The 27,965-nt window shown below is 42.1% G+C and overlaps 1 protein-coding gene across 5 annotated transcripts; it reads right to left on the bottom strand.

The window, feature by feature from the left end:
* Positions 1-122: 122 nt before the first annotated feature.
* dachc (dachshund c) lies at positions 123-27,965 on the bottom strand. 5 transcript variants are annotated; one of them, XM_079688771.1, is made up of 11 exons: positions 26,633-27,965; positions 18,960-19,069; positions 16,073-16,183; positions 11,630-11,808; positions 10,357-10,477; positions 10,128-10,250; positions 3,640-3,827; positions 2,910-3,060; positions 2,277-2,405; positions 2,008-2,079; positions 123-731 (listed from the first exon to the last, which is right to left on the bottom strand). In XM_079688771.1, the coding sequence occupies exons 1-11, from the start codon at positions 27,214-27,216 to the stop codon at positions 670-672; spliced, it is 1,830 nt and encodes a 609-aa protein (XP_079544897.1). In that variant the 5' UTR covers positions 27,217-27,965; the 3' UTR covers positions 123-669. The 5 variants fall into 5 exon arrangements, with proteins under 5 accessions (XP_079544897.1, XP_079544898.1, XP_079544894.1 ...); XM_079688772.1 differs by having other exon boundaries at positions 123-707; positions 26,633-27,963; XM_079688768.1 differs by having other exon boundaries at positions 2,008-2,112; positions 26,633-27,958.

Raw genomic sequence — 27,965 nt, 5'->3', positions numbered from 1 at the left:
ATTTAAGACAGGTGCCATCTATTTCAGAGGAAAAGCAACTAAAAGTCCCTTATAAAAGTTTAAATAAGCAACCATTCATTCAGAGAATACAAATGTAATTGAAGAAAGAAGCACTGACACAATTTTAATAAAAAGATTTTGTATTGTTTGTATTGTCAAACAGCACTACTGCATAACATACACAATACAAGTCATTTACTGACTGTACAACATGCCTTTATGTTTTTGTGGTAATAATAATAATAATAATAGTAATAATAATAACAAAAAGGATGACTATATATATGTACACAACTCTGTTACAAGTTATATTCATCACTTGTGTCCAGATAAACAGCACTGACAAAAAAAACAACAATGGTCATTTTCATCTAGGATCTAAAAACCTTGATTGAAAGAAACACAGTCAAACACATCATCAGAATAAAGTACTGTTCCCAGTACGGCGGAGATTTGCAGATGCAATAAATTAAACAAGTGAACAATAGAAAAGTTCAAATGTCACCCTTTGAAATGTAGGGGAGTCCCCGTGAGGAGGCCAGATGTGTCTCTCAGATGCCACGACGATACGCGACTGAGCATGCCTGTCCTTTGTATTTCTCTTAAATGAGGAATCTTCATCGCTCTATTCTTCCATTCATCTGTCCATTCATCCGTCCGTCCTCCTCTTCAGTACATCCCGCTGGTCTGCAGGAAACCTCTGCCCTCTGAAATCCAGAAAGAAATCCAGTCTAATAAAAACAAAATCACAATTCTATGTTATTATGAAATAAGACGGATTCTTCAGGACAGACCACAGTGACTGAAACAGTAGGAGGACATATGCTGCACGTTACTAATTCATTCATATAAATATTAAAACAGGTCTGCTGCAACCTTGACCGAAGATCATTAATAAAAGATCGTTATTAAGAAAGGCTCCGTTTTTCGGCCCCTGATCCCTGTTTTTGGCGATAAAACTTCCTGGCACAAAGGAAGCACATCCTGCCCTGCTGTCTGACAGACAATTCCCCTTTAAATGATTTATTACTGGGTGTTAATTATGCAAATGATGTCCAAACAAACTCGTCACGAGGACAATTAAGACAGGCGTTAATTAGTGGCCAGTTCTCTTCTTGCTTCACTGACATTCAATTAAAAATTGGCTTTGAACAAGCACGCTGTCTGGTGCGGGGGTCCTGGCACGGCGCGGAGCAGAGGTGGGCTGCTCTCCTCTGATGAGGCCGGGCGAGAGATCACGGCCATTTCTTTTTCTGTTCATTTAAGACGTTACATGTGGGATTTCTCATTAATCTATCCCTGTGAAGACAATAATGTCCGTTAAATAAATATATTAAACGCCCATCTTCATCAAAATGGTAGCCCCAGTGAACTGCCTCATGCTTCATTTAATTTTGTTCAACTTCTGAGGAGCGGACTCCCTGTGAAACCTTTCTAAAAAACCCTCCCGGTTGACTGGTCAGTTAAGCAATAAATGCTGTGAGTAATAATGAAATGTGTTGATAAATAAATCCCCAGCAGCAGGTATATGGAAATTATTTTACAAGTCTTGCCCTGAAATGGTTATTCAGTCAATGTACCACTGGTAATAAGGAAATGATTCACAAAAAACTTGGTGCAGTGCCTTTGAATGTTAATTAAGACATCTTTGGTTTTAAACCAATTAAATCATAGTTTTTTAAAGAAGTAGACACACTTAAAAGATCGCACAGCCAATTTCAGAATGATAGATTAAGAAATGTCAAACTGTTGACTATAGGTGACTTTTTAATTTAATATTTTTTTTATGTATGCTTCTTAGTTAACATTAAGCTGTCTTTGGCTTTTTTCTGCTGTAACAAATGTACATTTCCCCTCTGAGGGACGAATAAAGGTATTCTGATTCTGATTTCAGCCGTGACAGCTGTATTTTATGTCTAATAATTGCACAACTCTAACCTTTTTACTGATCAGAACGCAGTCGCTTCACACACAGAAGGAAGCCGTTTTTGTTTTGTGAATCCGTACCTTGTACTGTGGGCTTGGTGTCCAGCCTGCTGTCATCGTGATTGCTCCCATCCACGTCCTGGGTCACAGATTCTGTGTGGGGAGGGGCTGCTGATGATTGATGGCCTGTTGTTTGGTCATTAATTAATAAAGACACTTAATTAGAGGCAAATGAACAGTCAAGGCCATGTTGCACTGAAGGCATGGAGACATTTAATATGAAAATGGGATTTGATCATTTAAAGCTAACGAAAACAAAGTCTTGATATTTTTCCAAAACCAGTTTGTACCTGTGTGTGTGGCGGCGGTGTGCAGCAGGGTGTGCTCTGCCTGATCCCGCAGCTTGACCTCCTCCTCCAAGGCCTCCTGTAGCCTCCTCTTACTCCTCTTCTCCTTCTTCAGGCGCTTCTGGATCAGAACTGAAAATAAGAGAAAAAGAAGAAGATATAAAAGAAGGACAGATGACAAAGGATGTCAAGTAAATATGTCAGATACTGTGTTTATTATATTTCTACTTCCTGACTTTCCTGACTCTTTAAAGGTATTGTTTGGTTGATTTTCATATTAAAGTAATATTCTGTAAGGCCAATATGTTCCTGGTTCAGATTACTTATACTGAAATTACAGTTTACTCTACATTAAATCAAATGAGGTGTTTTCACAGAGGATGACTGACAGGTGTGACTGCAGAGTTTTCTGTTTAGATATACAAATGTCCACTTTGTTGCTAGTGTTACAAAAAAAAACATGAAGGTAATTTAACAATGTTTTGAAGTAGCTCTATAAAGGGGCTTGAACTCAAATCGTTTCCAGTTGAAAATCTTAATTAAGCCCTGACAGCTGAGGGTTTTCTCTGCTGTGTCTTCAGGGTCTACCTTAGCATTTCCCCCTCTATAGTATGCGCTGGATGTGGAGCAGCTTACCTCTGTTTTTCTGCTCCATGCTGAGCTGTCTCTCCAAGGTCTCTCTGAGCTCCCTCTCTCTGACGAGCTCCATCTTCAGCTCCGTCCGCTCCATCTGGTCCTGTTTCTCCTGCGCCCGGGCGTTCTCTATGGCAACCCTCAGCAGACCCTGCTTGGAGACACACATCAACAGGTTATACACTGAACAGAAGCCAGGAGAGGCTTCAAACACTTCACAGAGAAACCTTTTAATCCTAAACAAATATTTCTGTATTTATATAACTTAAACAAAGGCAGAGTGCTTTTTTGAAATAAGCATTTCAATAATCTCACTGTAAGAATAAAGAGATCACAAAGACTTTCTTTCCTTGGGCAATGTTTCACTCAGGTGTGTAATCCCTGGATTTACTCAAGCAGGAGCAGAAAAAAAAAAGAAATAAAGAAATCAGATTCCAGCCTCATGAAAGTCAACCCTGATCTTTTAACTACATGCGATCAGGGTCAGATGAGGTTGAAAACATGTTTTTTTTTTCTTCCTGTGAAAACCCAGCCAGCTTTCATTGTGACTCCGCGATAACAAAGACATGTACAATCTGAGAAGCAGGTCAGCACACGCCCATGCCAATTACTGCACATCCTAAATGTCTGCCTCCTCTGATATTTACCATTTCAGGAAATCCCAAAGAGTGGCTCACCTCCCTTCCTATTCATCTCAGGGTATAATAACAATAAAGCCCCGGCAGAGCCTCACCTGGATGTTCGTGAGCAGGGTCTCTATGGAGGACAAGCCTTCCGGGAAGATGAAGGGAGTGTGGTGGAGACCTGCTGAGAGCTTCTGTCCTGCGGGGTACGTTACCCTCTCGCAGCCTGACGGGGGTTTCTGGAACACTTGTCTATCACAGCTCTCCCTGGACGTCTGAGAGGCCAAGGAGCTGCTATCTGGAGGGCAGAGAGACATTTGAATATCTAGTCAGTTAATCAGTTTAACACAAACACTGTTTATTCTTCTTCACTTTTGCAGACATATTCTATATTTAAGCAATCATACACGAGAGGCCGTTCTTAAACGTCATTATTGGTACGACAGTACTGCGGCAGCGCCGAGGTCCGTACTGGAGCCTCAAGTGTATGATTGCGATTCTATTACACAAACTATCATTGTAATCAACAATATCGCAAAAATAATTTCATAATGTGGGCTATTTTGCTCCCAAACCTACGCTTTCTGCTTGAGTTAATCTCTGTCAGAAAGTAGTTCCTAGAAAGTAGTTCCCATGGTAACGATAGCCGATCAAACACTCCCGCTACCCCACTTACAGTTATTGATATAATTATAGTAAATAATATATTATTAACCAATTTATTGAAAACAATTTATTGAAAACAATTATTGAATTAGGCTATTTAAATATCTGAGTAATCACTGTTTGGGATTAGCGGAACAAATCAAATCAGGCTGTCCATGGTGCTGAAACATTTTGGGTTCAGAATGAAGGTGGATGTTCATGCTGCCATTAAAAGTGCAATTCTTGAAACAGCTCTCCATGAACTCCATGCCAGACTTTTTTGCAGGTGGTGCTGTGGTGTTCACGGGTAGGACTACGTTATAGGAAGAGCTTTCCTCCAGTGGCCGTTTCATGGCGTGTCCCGGACCGGCAAAAAGCGCGTTGCTCCACATCTTTCTGTTGTCTAGAGATGGAGCCCAGTAGCTGCGAAGCGATGACTCGATTTTATGTCCGCTAACGGACTTGATTTCTGTGGCCTCCAACCCTTCCTCCGCCAGCCGCTGTATGCTCTATGAGAGACAATGTAACATTGTAACGGCTGTGTGTCGCTAAACGTCGCTATGGAAACCACACGATGTAGGCTCATGGAAGTAGTTTCGGTAGGCTAGTGGCGTGTGTAGGCCACTGGATACTTTGTGATTAGGCACGTTCTATTTGATCGTTGTTTGATCGTGGAATCAAACACTATTGACCAATCAGAGAGATTGCTCAAACCTTTGTGTTATAGAATTCTCTTTCCATCATAGATGATTTGTTCACACTAATAAGATGTTGTTGTGTGGCCGAGTGTAGCAGGCTCCTTTGTGCCATAGACTTCCAAAAAACTATTAGATACAAGTCAATGATTCACATTCCTGCACTGGGTAGCTTATTCCTTAATTATCCCGAAAACATGGGCACTGACGTATATTTAAGCAATAGCTCACGACAGGCCGTGGTATATGCTCATTATATCACAGCTAAGGGGCGTGGTTCGGCCCGAACACATAGGTTTGAGCAAGCTCTCTGATTGGTCCATAGGCGTGTTTGATTCCACGATCAAACAACAATCAAATAGAACGTGCCTAATAACAAAGTATTTAGTGGCCTACACACGCCACTAGCCTACCGAAACTACTTCCATGAGCCTACATCGTGTGGTTTCCATAGCGACGTTTAGCGACACACAGCCATTACACTGTTATACATTGTCTCTCGTTAGCGGACATAAAAACGAGTCATCGCTTCGCAGCTACTGGGCTCCATCTCTAGACATCAGAAAGATGTGGAGCAACGCGCTTTTTGCTGGTCCGGGACACGCCATGAAACGGCCACTGGAGGAAAGCTCTTCCTATAACGTAGTCCTACCCGTGAACACCACAGCACCACCTGCAAAAAAGTCTGGCATGGAGTTCATGGACAGCTGTTTCAAGAATTGCACTTTTAATGGCAGCATGAACATCCACCTTCATTCTGAACCCAAAATGTTTCAGCACCATGGACAGCCTGATTTGATTTGTTCCGCTAATCCCAAACAGTGATTACTCAGATATTTAAATAGCCTAATTCAAGAATTGTTTTCAATAAATTGTTTTCAATAAATTGGTTAATAATATATTATTTACTATAATTATATCAATAACTGTAAGCGGGGTCGCAGGAGTGTTTGATCGGCTATAGTTACCATGGGAACTACTTTCTAGGAACTACTTTCTGACGGAGATGAACTCAAGCAGAAAGCGTAGGTTTGGGAGCAAATTAGCCCACATTATGAAATTATTTTACGATATTGTTGATTACAATGATAGTTTGTGTAATAGAATGATTGCTTAAATCAATCCCACATACACCATTTTAATGTTTAAAAGATTCAGAAGAGCACAACATCTGCAACTGAAAACAGACTCCAAGAAATGTGTAACTGTTTGAGTTACGTTTTATAATACCTAAAAGATTAGGACACCTAGCTGTTTAAAAACAAACAAACAGTACTTTATACATATATTCATGACCTGTTTCTAAAGATGTAGGTCCCAGAAACGACAGTCTCATACTTCATTTTTTTGTCTTTTTGTCATAATTTAATATTTTGTATTTTTTTTTACACCCTTCTTATTATATATTTTCTATACCTTAAATTACATCTTACATGTTTTTGTTTTGCAAAGCAACTTCCAATCCGTGCGTTCAACTTTCGTTTTAATTTGTATTCACCAGATACACCAATTTAGATAACATCTCTTTTACAATGGTGATCTGGCCAATAAAGCAAAGCCATACGTTGTGCAAACGTCATACACAGAGTATAATACGTAACTTTAATACGATATCTTTCTCTCTCTTTAGTCCCTCCTGTGAAGGCATTGAGAGTATTATTTTAAAATGTAAATTAAGTTGATGTATTGTCTATTTCTGTGCCACTCACTAATGCAGTTTACACCATCACCCCCGACATACACATTATTTTATCATGATTGTTTCAAACGAGCAAAGGGAAGATGATTCTAGCGAGCATATAAGGCTGAATGGAAATGTCTATAATTTATAGCTTACTAATACATTTAATTAATGTCTCCTTGTAAAGATATTAGGCCCAACAGCAAATAGGTGTTTACACTAATTACTGTCTACACAGAAGTCCTGTTTTTTTTTTAAATGTGGTTACCCTTTATTAGATGGCACTCTGCCTATTGATAATGCATCACAGCTTGACTTCTCCCATAAAAACAGCTAAGAAGCTGCATTATGGATGACCATCTGTTTGTAAACCTGAGAACTGCGTGTTCCCGATTCGTGACAGTAGGGGAGATGAAGATTAGCCATTTTCTGCATTTTTATCCCCCCCAACATCAGGCAGTTGCTCACTTTCTGCGTTTACTGTCATCCGAGCCACTGAGGACGGAGACGTCCTGGGAGTCCGGCGCTTACTGGAGCAGAGACAAGTGTGAACGTGCGATGTGAAATCTGGCACTTTTCTCTGTCTGTGACAAATGACAGTGTTTTCTCCACTTAGCTGACCACAGCATCTTCTGCTCCAAATCCACCCACCTCCCCTACTCCGCCTCGGCCGCACGTCTTGGCAACTGTCACATTCAAGGTGTTTCACAGATGAGAAGCAACCCCCCCTCCTCCTCCACTTTCTCCCTCTTTCTTGCTAAAAGCATTGCTCTGTAGAGAAAGGTAATTAGCAGGTGCTGGCGAGCTCAGCGGAGGGCATCCAACTACACTCCCGTGGCTCACATACAGACACACACACACACACACACACACACACACACACACACACACACACACACACACACACACACACACACACACACACACACACACACACACACACACACACACACACACACACACACACACACACACACACACACACACACACACACACACACACACACACACACACACACACACACACACACACACACACACACACACACACACACACACACAGACATTTGTAGCCGGTGAAGTGCGCAGTCAGCAGCGTGGGCTCCCCAGGCTCCTTGGATGTGACTGATCCTTTATTGAGTTACTGTTTTACGCCTACTTTACCTCACACTCACACACACACACACACACACACACACACACAGGTTTGGCATAAATACACACACATACAACTGCCAACTCGTTTGATCATTTACCCATCTCCCTAACCAAGGTCACTGTCTGTTTTTCTCTTTCCTCTCAACTTCATCTCTCTTTTTCCTCTCTTATTCCTCTCCCTCCCCTCCCCAGGGCTAATGAACTTCACCACGTGAAGACTGCCAGTCAGCGGAAGAGAGGAGAAGAGGAGGGAGGGAGGGAGGAAGAGAAGGAGAGAGACAGACAGAGAATACAATTCTGCTGATGTTTGGTTAATGGGAGTGAGGTGTCAGGGATGGCCTCTGATCTTTGCTGCATGGATACGTTGTTCAAAGACCACTGAAACAGCCCACACAGCCAAAACTCACTCGCGCGCGCACACACACACACACACTCAGAGATTATCATACAATGGATTGACAGAATGACAGCGCTGAAGTGCTCTTTGAAACTCTGTTCAATCCACGATAAACCTATCTTGTGATGTTGCAGGTCGAATACAAAAGCCTGCAATCCAGCAAATGTACATGCGTTTCATTTGCATGCAGCACAATCAATTGAAAATCAATTGCATAAATGAGATGTGTGATGCATGGCATTCACGTTGTCGGTGCCAGCACTGCTTTGTCAATATGTTCACAGATACCTGACAGCGTATGAAACCTTACCTGGGAGGCCCTTTGTGATTTTTGGATTCGATTACTGAATAATGTGATTCAGTATTAGAATACATTTACACCGGCGCGTGCACACACATACAAACTCTCAGTTTCTCTCGCTCTCCCTCTCCTGCTCGCTGTAGATTTCTGCTGACTGTTTGTCCTTGAGCAGTCCTCATTAAGCTAATGCAAACCTCCCTGACAGAGAGAACCAAACAACTGACGTTGCAGCGCCGTGGCAACGCGGGCCCTAACGACAGGGAGGCGGTCGTTATGCAGATGAGGTCCAGCTGAGAGCGCGGGAGGCCGCCTGGCTCGTTAGGCCGCGGCCCGGCAAATGGCTCGCTAATGTAACACTGCTTCTTGGTCTAATGGAGCTCTGTTTTGCAGAATTATTTGTCTTTGCTCTCCGCGGGAAGCCAGGAGTGTGCCGACAGCAAAGAGGAGAGGAGGAAGATGGGGGGAGACAGTGAGTCCTTATCGACCTGTTACTGAGGTATTTCTTTCTTCTAAAAGAGTAGGAAATCCCTTTTTCTTTAAAAAAAGATAGGGTTGAATAAAGTACAGACACTAGAGTTTAAATCCACAGTGTGAATGATGACAGAGATGGATGGATTGAAGGGAAACTGAGTGCTTGTTTTTGTGCCGTATTGACAGACTTTGTTTTAAGGGAATCGATTTGTCTGAGAAGTAATCATTAAATCATTCAATGTGACAAGAAATTCTCAGAAAACAGCCAAAACTTGACCTTTGAAGTGAACCTGACATTGTCTTTCAGCAAATGTGTGTGAAGTCGGAGAGTTTTAATTACTTTAAAATATGACTCAAGACACCTTACAAGTTCAAATTAAATTTAAAGGGGACCTATCATGCAAAATGCACTTTTTTATGTCTTTGATACATTAATATGTGTCCCCGGTGTGTCAGGGAACTCAAGCAGCGTCAGAAAATAAAACCCTCTCTCTTTTCCTCTGTACCCACATCTCTAAAAAAGGGGGTACAACGGAGCTGATCCAGATTTGCGTCCGATATGACGTAATATCGGAAATGTGGATCCACGGCCCTATCAGAAACTTTGCTATCAGAAACAATGCCCGACTGTTTTGGACGTAATATGGTCGGTGCATGTGTACATTAGCATCGCTAACACTCAGAGCTAACCTGTACTGCACAGAGCATGTGTGTGAAGAAGCAGGAAATAAAAAGGAACTCACCTTGTGGTATAAACGGCAAGAGAGAAAGCCTTTGAGCTCCATACTGTTTCAGAAATAATCCTTGATAATCCATGATATGGCTTTTCATCACGGCAGTATTTAGTTTAGACAGTAGCTGTAGCTGCCTGGCTCAGCCCCCTCCTTTTTTATTTCTTATAAATTATTTTATTTTTTAAAGCTTTACCCAAATCAGCACTTTTGAAACAGGAAGTGAAATAGAGGGATACGAGGCATGGCTAGAACTGGTGATCTGTTTAGCATGATAGGTGCACTTTAAATTAAAGAGAAGAGTTCGTTTTAACCAGGTTAAAAACGGACCCAGGCTATACAAACAATTTTAGAATGCCTATGTACTTATTTCTGTTAGAGAATTAACACCTAACTGTGTGTTTGGATATGTATTGTTTGAAGTTGTTTACAGCTCTGTGCAACACTATGGCCCAAGCTAATGTTCCCCTCGGGGACAATAAGGTCAATCTTATCTTATCTGCTAACAGTGTATCTTACTTCTGTCAGTGTGGCCCCTCTTGTTCTCCTTGCCGTACTCGACTGAGGTCCCATCTGTCTCTCGGGCCCCGTGCGCCACCCCAGGTGAGTGCCCCGAGACATTGTGACTTTGGTCATGTGGGTCTGAAATCAAAATGTCAAAAAGATCATAACTCACAAATTCCTCACAGGTTTTGTTCTAGCTACAGCATCGTTCATATTTTTCACTTTCACACAGGTAGGTACGTACGTGTGCCTTCTGCAGTGTGTTCTGTGTGGGACGGTGAACTTGACACGCTGCTGCTGTGATTAGATGACATCTGAGCTTCCTCCAATGATAGAGAAGGGGAGGGGCTGTCACGCACTCGCTCCTACAAAACAAAAAGAAAATATGATTAAAGTGACAAAATCAAATGAAGATAATGGCTGATAACAAAGTGCAAAAAGTAAAAATAACAAAAACACAAAACATTAATCACACTTTACTTGAGGGGCGTTTCTTTCTTACAAAAACTTTGTATTGCCTTTATTGCCCTTAGATGCTGATTATTTTTGCCTAAATAAGAAACTGAATCCTGTGTTGGATATTCTAAATGTATTGCAAGAGGAAATTGAAATGCACTATGTATTTAAAAAATATATACCTTTTAGTAACTATCAGTAAATACTTTATAGGGATTGTGCATCTGTATCTACTTTCTGTCTCTGTTTATACTTTTAAAATTACTTTATTTTATTAATTTAGACTTTATAGTTAAAACATCAATTACCAACATCATTTTATTTTAATTTCATTAAAATTACATTCAAACAAAGTACTTTCAATTTTAGTTGAGGCTACTTGTGTTTTTCTAGGCTTGTCCAAAAATCGCTTATAGTGAAAACAAAATGATATCCGTGTAAATGCTGGTACTAAATCAGGTACAGATCATTTGGAGCTGATTTCAAGAAGCCTGGTACACTAACACCGGGACCCAGCCCAGAGTATGAAAAACAATGGTCGACATCGTTAAAATTACGACCGGAGGCGGTACTTCCTGCAACTGGACCTGGTGCAATGAAATTTGTGTCAAATCATAATCCTTTCAGATCTGCTCTTTAATTAGTCTTAAGAGAGAAACCACTGAAACCTAGGAAGGTTTTTAAGCAAAGTGATTTTGCTAAGAAGGTCGGAGTTTCTGTCTTTATGCAGGATATCTCAAATATGTATACAAAGATATGGGATGGGCCTTAAGCCAAAACACAACTGATATCATTCTGGTAGTGATCCAGATCTTGGATCACCACGAGAAGAAAATATCAGTTTTTTAGCCAAAATAGAAGACAAATAGAAACTAAATTCTGGAAATTAAATGATCATAAGAGCCTGAATTAGAGGGATACAATCCATGTCTCTGGATGTGAAAAGCAAATTATTTTTAATTTAGTAGTGTCTTTTTTTTTTAAAATGAGCATCCAATACTTAAAAACTTCTAAAACTCTGAGGTCACGTGATCTGATCCATTAGGACTCTTGGGCTTCACCTTAATGACGGAGGTGGGCCCCCGGGGGGGGAGCTTGGCGTGGAGCTGCGCCATGTTGGCCATGCTGGCCAGCGTGCTCAGTCGGTTCATCTGGCCCATCGCCATGGAAACGGAGGCGGGCGCCAGGCTGGCAGGTATCAGAGGATGTGACATCATCATGAAGGGCAGCTGATCCAGAACTGGTGAGGAGGAATACAAATACAATTAAAGAAGAGTAGTATTTATAGAGGTAGAGTACATTAATTAGCTGTTGCTTCTCATGTAACAGCTAATCTCAACCAGTGGTCTGCATGGTGGGCCTCACCTAGTTGGCTGCCGTTGTACTGCAAAATAGTTATTATACTTAATTTAAAAAACTTTTAGTTAGCAATATCTAAAATTGCTAAACCATTCAAATAAAAAACATCAAGTTAAAATGCATAAATGATATGACCAGTTACGTTTCAATATAACAACGCCGCTCATAACATGAGAAACAAACATGTTGACGTTCACTCGGATATGGTGACAAAAAATGATCAACAACAATTCTATTACGACAACAATTGATTAGATTTCATTTAGTGCAATTTTATACATTAAGAGCCCCGTTTATAATTTCTCCTTTTTTTCTTTAGTTGTGTTATGTACTTCATCAGGGACGGCCTCCTGTTACAAAAGCTTGAGACCTCCTGTCATTGAAGATCAGACCAGCAGCTCTGTTTTAAGACGATCAAAGTTGCACTATACATGCAGCCAACATGAAACAGGTCAGGCCTCCATCTTCTTTCATTTTTGCTTCAGTTGTATTTACCCAGCACTACTTAAAGGCTCTGCTCAGTCCTGTGCTGCGTACTGAACTGAAAGCCCCCAGCTTCTCAAATGACAGGATTGAAACTGGACACCAATGTCATTCTTCTGTGATGTCAATATTACCTGGATGACTGCTCTGCTTCCAAACCACAACTCGAAAATATGTGTGTGTCTCGGGGGTTAGAGAAGTGGGGTGGGGAAAAAGATAAAAGCAGGAGGAAACAGGAGGAGGGGGGAAGAGGACACCGTCTCGTCTTGCTCATTACAAGAGAAAGATGTTAAAACAGTGATGGCCTGAATGTGTTTTTGTGATGCTTTAAATGTCACCTGCAGAAACACAAACACAGCCTCTCTGGAATGATGAAAAACTGGCTAACAATGCTTAGCTGCTTTCAATGCCCCGGTGCTCTTGACGGTAATCCAACACATTTTCAGCGGTTCAAACCAAACTCTTATTATCTTGGCCAATCTGTTGTTCGCGCTCCTCTCTTTACGACAAGCATCCACTATCTTTAAAGAAAACCCCTTCCTCTCAACAGCACCCTAGTGGGTTGTTGCAGTCCCTCTATTCATGAAACAAACAATCCGGTTTGTGGGGGAGAAAATGACATAAATATTTATCATTTAATAAAAGGAAAAACAAAAACAAAAGAAACACAGGGAGGAAGTGGAACAAAAGAAGCTGATGGCAGTCCTGGTGCTGGGCCAGCAATGCACGCTGGGTAATTATAAACACAAAGGGAAAAAAACTTGGATTCTATTCCGCACAATTGTCACAAATAATAGAACGAGTGCATGGAAACAAAAACAGGCTATCCAATGAGAGGGAGATGAAATAGAACAAATAATGGAGGGAAAGGGAAGAAAGAGGGGGGAAAAGAGAAGGAGAAAGAAAAAAGAAAAGGCAAACTGAGAAATAAAGAGTGAGGCGTTGACTTTATGGGTCGGGCTCGCTGGACATATGTGCAGTGCTTTGTGCATTTGGCAGATTAGTCTCTCACTTGCCCAGAGCAGAAACCAATCCAAACAAAAGATCTGTCTGAATGGAGCTAAATAACCAGATGCTCCGACAATCAACCAGCAGCCAGCTCCAAATATTAAGCCTTGGTTAGAAACCAGCGCTCCACTTTTATCCCCCCCCCCCCCCCCTTCCCCTCAAAACCCACCTTCTCTATAATTTCATTTTCACTCTCTTTCTTAACTCGCCCCCCCCCCCCCCTCCCCCCTCTCTTCACTTTCTCTGCCCTCCCATCACTCTCTCTTATGTTTCATTAAAAAACATCAAAAGTCAAAGTGCCTCTCTTATGTTTATCCAAACAAACCATTACTGTAAACAAACAGTTACTGTAAATTTCCCAGAAGATCTTGTTAAATACAGAAATGGTTGCTCCCCGCTCTTCCCCAGCCCATAAGGTGTCACACTCAGCATTTGTGAGTGTGTGCGTGTGTGTAATCTGAGATTGCCTTTGTAGTGGTTAAAGCTCTGGTAGGGGCCTATCCTTCCCATAAGGCTGTGGGTGGCGGTATGGAAAAAACACATCGTTCTTGTGTGTGTGTATGTATGCCTGCCCTGTGTGTTTGCATGTGTGTGTGTGTGTGTGTGTGTGTGTGTGTGTGTGTGTGTGTGTGTGTGTGTGTGTGTGTGTGTGTGTGTGTGTGTGTGTGTGTGTGTGTGTGTGTGTGTGTGTGTGTGTGTGTTTCCACTTGACTCTATCGTTAACAATGATTAGGCTTTACAGGTTTATAATAGCTGGTGGTAACCATGCCACCTAAATGCGCGCAGATGCTGGAAATCGTAACTGAGTGTATACAATGGTAAACAATGCTTAAGACTTGGAGTGTTTACTGACATGGGTAAAGTTAAATATTTACTACAAACACAAACACACACACACACACACACACACACACACACACACACACACACACACACACACACACACACACACACTTTTTACTACTTATTTACTACGTTACTTTTGTCTCCTTGTAATTTCTGAAAAAACACAAGGACACTTTCCTCCTTTCCATTTCTGTCCTTAAGCCTTGCAACCTCATGTTAAGTGTGTGTGTGTGTGTGTGTGTGTGTGTGTGTGTGTGTGTGTGTGTGTGTGTGTGTGTGTGTGTGTGTGTGTGTGTGTGTGTGTGTGTGTGTGTGTGTGTGTGTGTGTGTGCATGTGTATGCGTCCCCAGGTTGATAGCGTATTCCACACAGACCTCCATAAGCCCTGTCATCTGTCTAAACACACTGATGTCGCTTTAACCTGTCGATAACAGTGGGGGCGGTGCGTCCCGTGTGTGTGTCTGCGTGCCGGCGTGTGCGTGCGTGTCTCCGTACCGCTATCGATTGTCCAGCATTTGTCGTTTTGCATTCAGGATAGTGAATTAGAGAGAAGACTATTGATTTGGCTTCAGCCTCTCATCTTATTCATCTCTCTATCATCCCGGTGCTGCTCCACTTTACCCGGCTGCTCTCATTTACTGCAAAGCCAGGGATCGGTGCAGTAAAGGGACCTGTTTCTAATATTGTATGACTAATTATTAAACCTGCACAAGAAGCAGAAGGGACAAGAAAACTACTTAAAATAAAGACTGCTCTTCCAGTAAATCCTGATCTAATGATACTTAATATGAAAGACTAATACCAGGTTGAGCATGAGTAACAGAGGTTTGGGTTTACCTTCTCACGATGTGATGACTAATATATACTAATGATTTTCCGGCAACATTTTAGGGATTACCAACTGTGTTTTTAAGAATCGCACAAGTTCACCTTTACAGGCATTTATCATAGTCTGGAAAATATATAATGAAACAACGATAAAACTGTTGATTATCAAAAAATATGTCCTCGTGCTTTTTACATTTTTATGGCTTGGATTACCTGACCATAACGTTAGCTAATTGACGTTATTTAGGATCCCTTATTAGTAGTTGGCAGTACCATCTATTCTTCCTGAGGTCCAAATTAAAGTCAAGAAAAGACATTAAAACATCAAATTCTTGACAATCCACAATATCAATAAAAGCAAATAAAATAAAAAATAATAAGTCTCTCACACTTAAGTCATATATATGATACATGATTAAATCAAATAATAGCAAAAGTGTAATAGATGTATACAAGTATCTGTGACTACTAACTGTGTACCATTGAAAATACAAATTAATAACCATAATGATAAGTCATTTAATTCGGGCTTAATTGGTTACTCCCTAATAATGACTGTTTGTTTTTTGATCCTGAGAGTAATTTAATTTAAATATAGTGGTAGTTTATTCCAGTTTGAAATTGCCCAACACATTAGAGTTGTTTTTAAAGCAGTGGTTTAAGGTAAAGGTAATGTGAAGAGTCCCATGTTTGGTGCAATCACATTTCCGTTTCTAATTTCATCCCAAGAACTGACTCATTGCTGCTGTTTTTTGTTTTTATTCGGCGTCTCTAACAGGAAATGTATCGGCAGCGGGGGTGATGTCACATCCTGGTTTTAATCAGCTTGGTTCAGCGGCCGCTCACAAACACAGCTGCTCGAGTCGTATTTACTTGGCAACACAGATTTGTAGAGACAACAATTGGGCGACGTGTTATACGACCGTCATTAAACATTTCGCCAAAAGCATATGTGTGTGTGTGTGTGTGATGACCCTCACCCAGTTGGTGGCTATGGTCACCGTTTTCTCCGTTTAGCCCGCCATGTTGTTGGTTGCTGTGGTAACTGGCCAAGGCCTCCAGTTTGATCTTCTTGGCCAGGGCAGACAGATCTGAGAGGGAGACAGATATAAGCACAGGAAGAAAAAGAAAAAGGAGGACAGAAAGAAAGAAGAGGAATCAATAAGAGCCAGATCAATGGCCCCGGTGGAGGATTAGAGCAGTGGGTAGGCAGGAGGTTGTCATGGGAAGACAGAGGCCAGCCATTCATCCTGACTGCACCGCTGCACTGGCCATTTAGTCTGCCAGGGAATCAGCAGTGATAGGAACAAGCCAAGACATTCATCTCTCCCACACAGGGACATCACATCCCACAGCACAGCACACAGGATGACACTCAGTAGCGGCAGCAGCTCCACCTCTCAGACAGAAAGTACTTCTTTATCAGTATAAATTAGAAGCATTAGAAAAAAAATGGAAGATACATTTTAATAGGGGTTGTGCACTTTCGGATAATGTGAAATGGAGAGTGACAAAATGTGGCAGGAGGGCTCAGCCACATTTTAATTTGTGTCTTGAACCTCAGAAGGTAGTTTGACCCACAGATAAACCTTTAAAACTCTATCTTATGCCGTAGAAATGAAAGATCTCTCGCACTAATGCAGACAAACATGGATTTATTAAATTTGGACAAACCACGCAACTGTGCAAACACGACTGAAGATATGCAAACAAACCATAAGTCCTAATTTCCTGATCTTGGATACATCCAAACATTTGCAACACACTGATCCGCTGAGAGTGCTTTGTTACACAATGGTTTTATAAGCATAGTCTGTCCATCCAAGACGGAGACAACCACAACAAATTGTTCCTTTTCTTCTCATCTTCTCTTCTTCTCTCTCCCGCCCTCTTCTCTGCTCTACTCCCATTCCCTCTCCTGACTTTACCTTTTCAAATGTCAGCATCACAGCGGGACATAAGCCATCGTGTTGCGTGTGTGTATGTGTGAGTGCACAAGGGTGAGAAAAAGAGACTAAGGAGGATCACATCAAAGATTTTCCCTGCCTTTTACGCTCAAATGTCCTCCCTCTCTCTGTCTCTTCCTCCCCTCTCATGTGGCCAGCTCTAATCAGTAGCGCTGACATTGCCGCCGTGCCCTCTCCTTTGGTGGAAAAAGACTCTTTTCCCACTGAGAAAGATGCTCTTGAACACTCACGCAGGCACAACACACACATATACACACACACTCAAGCACCTTTGAACAGTGAGAGGAAGCGGAGCTAACAGAAAATGGCTTCTTTTGAGGCGGGGAATGAAAAGATCAGGTTGCAGTGAAGAGCACAAAGCCAAGGGCAACTTTGAGAGCGGCGAGGTGCCAACAATTACTTTTCTCCCTTTCTCTGTGCTGCACACACACACACACACACACACACACACACACACACACACACACACACACACACACACACACACACACACACACACACTAACGCACACACACACACACACACACACACACACACACACACACACACACACACACACACACACACACACACACACACACACACACACACACACACACACACACACACACACACACACCACACTAAGGACTCTAACACACAACTGTTTGTGACAAGAACAAGCAGCAGCACGGCCTTTAGCAAGTGGATGACTAAGACTGCTAACAAATCTAAAACAGACGCTAACCTACGAATAACAAAACAACAACTTATCTTTTTATCTGCCCCCTGAAAATAATTTAATTATCTTAAAACTTAATTTCATGCTTGAAGGGAAAATCAACCTGCTCGAATGTGGAATAGGACATTTTTGGGAAAACACATTATAATTCCCTTTTTACGAAACAGGGGATTTTAATAGCAAGTTTAAAATTGAAAAAGAAAAAAGTTTGAGAAGCCTAAAGATTTAGAATCTTGCGCAACTCAACAGAGGACTTTGTGTACTTATAATTCATGAAAAAAGGCTAACTTGCAAGTTATGAGTTGTTTCTCGTGTGTCAGCAGTGTGTATGCTAATTTTATTAATCAACACACAGGTCGCCTCCCAGATCCCGCCTCCTCATGGTATTGATGAGTGGTAAAATGTGTCATTATGAGAGTCTGCGGAAAAAATGTAGTGCTGAAGCAACATGCTATTTTCTTTAAACCGATGGAGAAACTCTCTCTTTCCAAAAGCTGAAAAGAGATTAAATCTGAACTTTAGCAACAGCTCATCTAAAGGACTGAAGCAACAACATGTCCCTAATTTACAGTTTAAAGCCGATCATGGAGCCAAAAGAAGATTTCTACTGTGATTTCTGTACAGTTTTGAAGAATTGCAAACATCAGCCTTATTAAAAACAAAAAAGGGGGATTTAGAGACTCAGAAAGGCTTTCTCCTTTAAATGGATATGTGATGATACAGAATACACTGGCAGGTTAGTTAAGAGGAATGGGCAATTTGTATGCCAAATGAACGAAGTTCTTTATCACAAAAGCAAATGTTGTCCCAAAAAGAATAGATATCTATTACATATCACATTTAAATTAAATGATGTGTATTTCCACACATAAAATAATTGTATAAATATATAATTCGTTTTTTTCTTCATTACATCTTTACGTTCCTAAAATGTTCTGTTTATAGACCACTTAAAATATGTCAAATTAAAGGTTATACTTGTGTCCATCAAGTTTTTTTCCTACAAGTATATTAGGGAAGTGTACATTTTCTGCCTTATGATTTGAAGATGCACAGTGGACATCATAGTTATATTGTGTCATAAGTGATTCCTCTTATCAGCAGCAGTTTGGTATGTCTGTGTGCCTGTGTGATATTGTTTCTACAGTACACATGTGCACATGGGGCGTGGGTGGTCACCTGCAGGAGGTATGATCCCAGCATGCATCAGACCGCTGTGGGACAGCATGTGGTGCGTCCCGCCCTCTGTCACACACTGCAGCCTCTTGGGCGGTCGTCCCGGCCTCGAGCTGCAGGCAGAAAACACAAGTTAACATTAGTCGTTAGAGCACTTTAATACTTAATAGTCCCTCAGTCAGTCTGTTTTTCCTGCTGAGGCTGAGTTGGGTGGCCTGGTTAGAGTAACTGCCCTTCAGTCTGTAAACCTCTGATCCTGCTGAAGTGTCAACAAGCAAACACACTGAAACCTGACCGGTTTCAGGAAGGCTGCTGTACAGCAAATCTGACCTCCCTGTGGATACGAGCAAGCAAAAAAGGAGTTTCCCTATGGCATCAATAAAGCACCTCATTACTGTTCAGCTTACTCATTCATTTGTTTGCTTATTAAATGTGTTTTGCTCGCCTCCTTCCCTCTCTTCTTTCTTTCTTAATCTGGACGTTTTTCCCCCGCTATGTCACAAATTTCCTCAATAAACGTTGTGACTACAAACAGATTCACATGGTTTGATTGAGCCGGGTATGCTCAATCAATCCTAGAGGAGGTATGTGAAAAGCTGTCAGACATCACTTTGGCTCTGACTAAACGCTGTGAATGTCCTGACAAGGGAAATGACACGGGCCACATCAGGCTTAATGACAACCAGCGCAGCTCATCTCCTCTCATACCAGCTTGACATTGGATAACATGAGTCCGTGGGCGATTGTGCATGTGTCTGAGATGTGTGTGTGTGTGTGTGTGTGTGTGTGTGTGTGTGTGTGTGTGTGTGTGTGTGTGTGTGTGTGTGTGTGTGTGTGTGTGTGTGTGTGTGTGTGTGTGTGTGTGTCTGGGTGTGTGTGTGTGACATTTAAAGACAGTGACAGAACGAGGGAAAAAAAGAGGGGCGAGAAGAAGGTGTGAGAGAGAGGAAAAGAAACAGAACAATAAAGATGAGAAGGGAGATGCAGGGGAAGATGAGGTCATGTAAAGTGAGAGGAATATGGAGGGAGAGTCCGAGAGAGTGAGAAAAGGTGGGAAAGAGTACAAAAAAAATCAGGAGAGATAGACTAGCAGCAGCATCTTCCTAGCGTGGGGTGTCTTTGAGCAGATTTTAATTAGAATCTAATCCAGCCGTCATTAAGGCCCCATAAACGAAGCTGTCAGTCAGGAGATTAATGGCGCCTCATTTGCATATTGCATATAATTCATCAATTACCCAGCAGAAAGGACCAATCCCCTGTTGACACACCCACTGGCTGAGAGAGGGGGGGAGATGGGGAGAGACAAAAAGACAGAGAGAAAGATTGTGCAGTCACTAACTGTGTGAGAAAAACAGGTAGCTTGAGTGAGTGTGTGAGAGCGCACACCAGTGTGTGTGTGTGTGAGCAGTGTGTGTGTGTATGAAGTGTTCAAAGGTTAATTTGATGAGCCGATGAGCTCCACAGTTCCTGCCCTCAGTTTTAATGAGTTGTTATTATTGTCTCTTATTATGGGCCCAGACCGACTGGGATGTGACAGCTGACATCAGATATCACACACACACACACACACACACACACACACACACACACACACACACACACACACACACACACACACACACACACACACACACACACACACACACACACACACACACACACACACACACACACACACACACACACACACACACACACACTCAGGTAGACAGTAAGAGAGACACACTCAGGTAGACATACAATCCTTCACACACACACACCCTGACAGAAAGACAGCAGGAATGTTCGAGGAGGATGAAGTTGTGAACAGGTTTGTGTGAGTGTGTGTGTGTTGTGTTTTTTGTCGAGGTGGGGGTGCATTCACATCACACAGACAATATTAGTTTGCAGCGCATGTACAGTAGAGCAACATACTGTGCTTAACAAAAGCAGGAAATGTATTTTTAAGTCTCAAGTTTGAAGGCAAAGCAACACATTTCCACTGAAAAAGATGTTGAAACACCTCAAATAAACACACACACACATGCACACAAACACACACACACAAATGCAGAAGCAAACAACAGTGAGAGGAAACACACAGAGACCAAAGACTGTGGTTGGTTTTTACAGCAGCCGCTTCCCTTTCCCTTACTACTGTTTATTTGCACACACTAATTAATGGCCTGTGTGTATTGTGTGTGTGTGTGTGTGTGTGTGTGTGTGTGTGTGTGTGTGTGTGTGTGTGTGTGTGTGTGTGTGTGTGTGTGTGTGTGTGTGTGTGTGTGTGTGTGTGTGTGTATGCGTGCGTGCGTGCCTTTGTATATGTTGCATTTTAGGGGGCATAAAGAGCTGGAACCTAATTTTGTGTTTAGTCTGCAAGTGCGTTGATACATCAAAGTGACCCGTAGAGGGAGGTCTACGTGTGTGTGTGTGTGTGTGTGTGTGTGTGTGTGTGTGTGTGTGTGTGTGTGTGTGTGTGTGTGTGTGTGTGTGTGTGTGTGTGTTGTGCACGCGAGTGTGTTTTGTGAGTGTGTGTGAGGTTGGAGAGCACCGGTTCCCTGAGGTAGGATTAATGAAAAAGCCTTTCATGGAAAAGTCATCAAGCTGTGGGGATGGAATGAGAGAGAGGCGGGGGGAGAGAGAAAACAGTTCATTGTGTGTGTGTGAGTGTAAGGTGTGTGTGTAGAAGAGGGGGTGTATGGCTTATGACCTCTTTGTCTCAAACTTTAATTAAAATCTCACCCAGACGTCCTCCCTCATGCCAACGCTCTGGCCACACACACATTTTTTAAAAGGGTACTCTGTACATTGAGTTCTGCCCTACAAGCTTAGCCTAGTAGTGTGTGCATGTGTGTGTGTGTGTTACCTGAAACATGAAACGCCAAACATGGCAGCTGGAGCTTAGCACAGGTGGAACAGAAACAAAACATAACAAAGATGACAGATCTCTCTCTTCCTCGCTAACACACACACACACACACACACACACACACACACACATTCACACACACACACACACACACACACACACACACACACACACACACACACACACACACACACACACACACACACACACACACACACACACACACACACACACACACACACACACACACACACACACACACACACACACACACACACACACACACACACACACACACACATAAACACAGAGAGGAAAGAGAAAACTAATGAAAGAAGAGGAAGTGTTACAGTCAAAACAGTGGAACAGCTACTGGCTTGGAGGGACTGAAGTGCTGATAGGTAGCAGCTGTGTGTGTGTTTATGTGAATGCGTGTAGGAGAACTAGCTCAAACAAGATTTTGTTTGGAATATATTAGCAGCGCTTTACAGCTCCCATGCTCCCATCCTTTCAATCTGTGTTTATCACACGGGTTTGTATTCGCCGTCACGGTCCAGTTTGATAAATCATATCGTCGCCGCCGAGCACAGGAAGACTTATGCTGCTGGTCAGAGAAGGCAGGGAAAGATTGATGTTGTGATCTTCTTCTAAAATCGAGGGCTGAAGAAAAAATAGAAAAGGCTTTATGCGCCATTGTTGTTAGGAAAGCCTGTGAGGTGATGTCATGAAAGAAGCAGGCAGGACAAGACACACACACACACACACACACACACACGTTCAGGCATACACACACAGGACGTTTGATCATGGCAAGAATCTGATCTCCTAGACTGATACTGCCTTGCATTCCTCTCCCACATTCCAGGGTCAAGACGATGTCAAGACTGTGTGTGTGTGTTCCAAAGTGTGTGTGTATGTGTAAAAGTGTGTGTGCCCCTGTGTGTGTACTCTATTAAAACCTGTCACTGTGGAAGACACGGAGGCCCCTCTCTATCATCGGGCACTTCTCTATAAAACATCAAAAGAGTGCAGAGGTTAAAGTTGGGATAATCACCCCACCCTAACACACGTGCGCGCGCGCACACACACACACACACACACACACACACACACACACACACACACACACACACACACACACACACACACACACACACACACACACACATCCCCCCCCCCTTCATCATATCGCTGCTGACTTTGACAGTGAGTTATGGGATGGCAGTGGGGCTCGGCTTTGAGGAGTCCACCTTCCCACACATACACACAACGAAGCTGCCAACTTGCGCGGCCAATGTTTGCCACAGAGAAACACAAAGAACGGGCTTTTGTTGCACTCCGCTTCGTATCATTTATCATTCCACTAACTTTTTTTATGCAAACTGTTATTTCTATGTTAATTTACACCTGCTTCACATTTGATTGTAAATGTCCCTGGTGGTAGGAGCAGCAACAAAGCATGTGTGAACTCGGGTCAGTATCTGACATCCCTTAAAGGGTCAGTCAACCTACATTACAAGAAACATTTCTGACATTTTACTTTGTTAGGTTTGAGGTGAAGAGGTTTTGGCTTCCACCTCAATATATAAAGGTGAATGAAATGTAGTTTGTGGTGTTAGATAATTCCATTTTCAAAAGCTTGTTTTTTCCAGAAAAAGTGTCCCTGTAATGCTGGATAACTATGACATTTTTTTAACCGTTTTTCTAAGAGACCATTTCTTTAAAAGAAGGTGTAACGAAAATCGAATTCCTCTGAAAACTGTTACCTGTTCTCCAGAGTAAAATGAAAACTGTTTCTGAAAAAGCACTTGTGCTACCACAAATGAAATTATATTCACCTTCATTTTAAGTGGACTGAAATCAGGTATCTTAAAGTTGCGTTCCTCAAAATGAGAAAAAATATATATATATTTGGAATCAACCCTTTAAAATATCATTACTTATAAAAACAAATCTTATGCTATGTTTCAGGTGTTAGTAAATAAAATATGTTAATAACACGTACAAATGCAGCAATGAGTTGATGTTACACGCTTTGTTAAAAAAGTAACAAGAGATTTTATTACCTGGCCACATGACATTACTTTTATGTAACAATGTTTTGGTTGGGCATTTGTGTACTCTGCACAAAGTTACATATATACAGTATATATTGTAGATGCACACACAGTTTGACCAGAGCGAGCTGTTTGATGTGATCCTAACAGAGAATGAAACTGTTCCTTTGTGAGGGAGAAAGAAAGGGACGGAGGATCAGGTTGCCTCTTACACGCCATGTTCTCTCTGTGGAACTAATGTCATTTAGCAGCAAAGCCAGCAAACACACAGGCGTGACTGTGTAAGTTTGTGTGTACAGAGATGACAGAAGGAGTGTGTGTTTGTCTGCCACCTATTTACGAATTATAACTAGGCTCTGAATGAGGGTGAAGTCGGCCTTTCTTTATGGTTTGATTATTCAGTGGTGTTTGTACACAGCAGGAGTGAAAGACTGAGTTAAATAGGATAAGGACAGATAATGATAAACATTTTCATAAACTCTATTTGGATTTAATCTTAAAAAAAGAATGATTAACAAACATAAATCCATAAGATTAAACAGTGGGAGTCCATGTAAAGGGTTGTGTAAGTCATGTTAAACTATCAGACAAGGCTGTTATTTCCTGCAGGCTGTCTGACTGTACTCAACTGGAAAATAATAAGTGATGGCTGTCTTAATCAGTAACAAAACCCTCACTGAGCACTAACACTGTCAGAGAGCCGTAACATCATGTTCTTGGAGATAACCCGGCCTTTAACGATAACCATCCTAAGTCCCGCTCTTTACCTGCTACTGAATGTTTCCTTATCCACACAAGGGACTACTTGGAAACTTCTACAGCAGAGGGCTGATGCTAATGGCCACCACAGCACACTTGAAGCCTTCAGACAAAGAATCACGGAAGTCGTTTGAAGATTTCAGACGAGTGATGTTTTCAGATCTCATTAACTAAAGCCTGTTTGAGTGTTGTGTGGATAATTAGAGACGGCGGAGGCTGTGTATTTTCAGCGGTTGTATAACAACGTTCCCATTAACACCTGACATAGAAGAAATCCCAAAGCAGCCAGAAGATGCATCTGGATGTTGTCTTGGTTGGAGGGCTTCAGATGCTTAAGAGCAGGTGTTAATCCATGCACATGGAGCTGAGAGCTGAAGTTCATAATGATTTGTTTCTTTTAAGAGAGTTTATGGTTTTTCTCAACAAGTCAAAGCTTGAATATGAAATCCATCTTTAAGCAGCTAAATGATATAACCTACACCAAAGAAGATATAGGGAATACATGATTAAATATTTTCTTTTGGTGTCTATCTTCAAACATCTTGACACATCCTCTTTCTGCATTTAATGGCAGGTGTAAATTGGATCATTCATGCTCCAAGGAGTAGGGATTAACTATCAAACAATATAAATTCCCCAAACTAAGGCTAATCCACACTCCTTTGGATACAAACCCATGCTGTTATGAGCATGTGGTCTGCACAACAGCAGACTGAGGCACCAGGAAACAACAAATCCCAGCCAATTTATAGCCCCTTTATCCAAACATCTCTGTGGCGCTTTGGATTGATGACCCATGTAGTTGGTCACATTCAGAGTTCTGCAAAACAGCTCATTTACATAATCGCATCATAAATACCGAGAATTCATTTAATCATCTCCTCTGTTCTGATGCTCAGGGCTAAAGAGTGTTGATATGATAAGACAGCAAGTTATTAAGGAAGGAGAGAGAGAGGGAGCGGGAGAAAGGGAGGCTGAGAGGAGGAGAGAGAGCAAAGGGATCAGGGAGTGAGTGAGTGAGCTTGTCCTGATTTAAGCTGCCGCTTGGGGCCAAATGAAAATTAATTAATTTCTGTGAAGAATCAATTTCTCAGAATGACAGTGTCAGATTCAATGTGTGCGAGTGCGAGAGAGTGTGCGTGTGTGTGTGTGTGTGTGTGTGTGTGTGTGTGTGTGTGTGTGTGTGTGTGTGTGTTTATGTGTGTGTGTGTGTGTGTGTGTGTGTGTGTGTGTGTGTGTGTGTGTGTGTGTGTGTGTGTGTGTGTGTGTGTGTGTGTGTGTGTGTGTGTGTGTGTGTGTGTGTGTGTGTGTGTGTGTGTGTGTGTGTGTGTGTGTGACAGAGACTCAGTGAGTGGATGCATGTCAGAGAGAGCGAGTGATCATAGCCTCTGATAACGTGACAAACTTTTAAAGATTTTTTTTATTAGGATTACTAAAATTCATTATCATCAACACCATCATCTCCATCAAAGCTTTTATCATCTGGTAATATGGTAATTAGGAAAAAGGCCTAGAATCAGTGAGGAAAGTAAAAAGGAGTCATCTGGACCTATACTCTCAGTCATCTAACACTTGTTAAAAACGAATCATATTTATATTGATATATTCATTTATTAAATATTCGTATTTCCCATATATTCCCCAATTTACATGTTTAACAGTGGCCTGTAGAATACACCAAGAGCCTTCAATCTAAAGTCCCATAGTACGGTAAAGTCTTGAAATATTTCAAAAATGTTGGGATATGAAACAAAACCCCATAACCTATTTGCAAACTAATGCATAATTATCTCTGACACGGAATTTGCAATATCATTTCAGAATTTCTTTGATGGACCTGTAGACTGTTATCAGATAATTTTATGCAGAAGTAGAAGTCCCCTAAATGAGATGTTCACTGCCCTTACCCCAGCTTCAGATAACCCCACCTGCTGCAAAAGGACCCTTAAGATAAACTCTTCCTCAGCACCGGGTCACCCTGTCTGTCTCCCCCTCCCCTCCTCGCTCACCTTGCGTTGGTGCAGTCGCTGTAGAGCGTCTCGAAGTCCTGCCTGGAGATGAGTTTGCACCGGTTCACCCCGGGCTGGATGGCCCCGAGCCCCCGCAGCACCCGGACCTGCTCCACGTTGCACACCACCGGGGCAATGTCCAGCCGTTTCAGCTTGGTGTAGACGGTGTGGAGCCCGCCGACCAGGTGCTTGAGGAACACGTCGAAAGCCTGGGGCAGGCAGATGAGCTCCGTGTCTTTGACCGTGAACGAGGCCAGTTTAGCACCTTTCACCTCCACCAGTTTGCACTCGTTGTTCTGCGGCGTGCTCTCCACTGGCGACGGGGTTGCGTACACCGGCTTAGCGCTGCTGGACACCGGGGCTCCTCCGCTCTTTAACTGGGTCCCGTTCGCCAGCAAGAGGTCCGCGTGGAACTGGTGAAGCAGCGCCGGGTGCGCCACCGGAGGAGCCGGGGAGGAAGCGGCGGAGGGGGTCGCAGGTGGCGGAGAATTGGTGACCGGAGAGACGGAGCTCGGAGCCGGGTGGTGCCCGAGTGTAGCGGCGGGAAGAAGAGCCGGGGCAGCCGGAGTTGCCATGGTAGTCATGTCGGAGAAAAATCTAACAAAAGTAAACTTAAAGTCAACTATGTTAAGAAAGTAACTTCGCCGAACAAATGCGGTTGTTTTGCGAGAGGGTGTTGCACATGGAGTGTGCCGAGGAGGAGAGGGGGATAAAGGAGAGGAGACAGGGTCCGTGTGAGTGTAAAAACAGATCACATAGTTGAATGAGAAAGAGAGGAGGCTTGTCTCCGAGCTGGAGATGCTACTGTCACATTATCATAAAGAGGTGGAGCCTGGGTGTATTCTTAGAGAGAGCGAGAGAGAGAAACATGCAGGTTGAGAGCAGAGGGAGAGAGCAAAGATTAGCCTACATAAACTTTGGATAAGCCTATTTATTAACGCCTAACGACGCTTTAATATTAATGCTTCTGATGGCACTCAATCTGTCTTCTTTATAGCACTTTTAAACCTTGTTGGCATTACTCTAATCTTCCCACTTCGTTTGTGACTAATAGTTGTATAATTGCATTATCTTTGAAAATTATGGCTTAATTGCTGTAGTTATGTGTCTTGAGAGCAAATATTCTCCATGTTTACTACTAATTGTGATACCATCAAAGAGAGTTTTATAGCAGTGATTTAAACTTACTAAGAGTCTTCCACAAAATATAAAATCATATTTAAATGTTATAACATGTATGTATACAATTTGTACAAAATTACATCTATACATTCTTACCAGGATCTTCATGGTCCATTATTATTGTATAGATTTGACTTAAAGGCTTGGCTTG

The sequence above is a fragment of the Notothenia rossii genome (assembly GCF_949606895.1).
Source record: "Notothenia rossii genome assembly, chromosome: 6".
Taxonomy (NCBI): Eukaryota; Metazoa; Chordata; class Actinopteri; order Perciformes; family Nototheniidae; genus Notothenia; species Notothenia rossii.
This window is presented reverse-complemented; position numbering and strand designations above follow the sequence as displayed.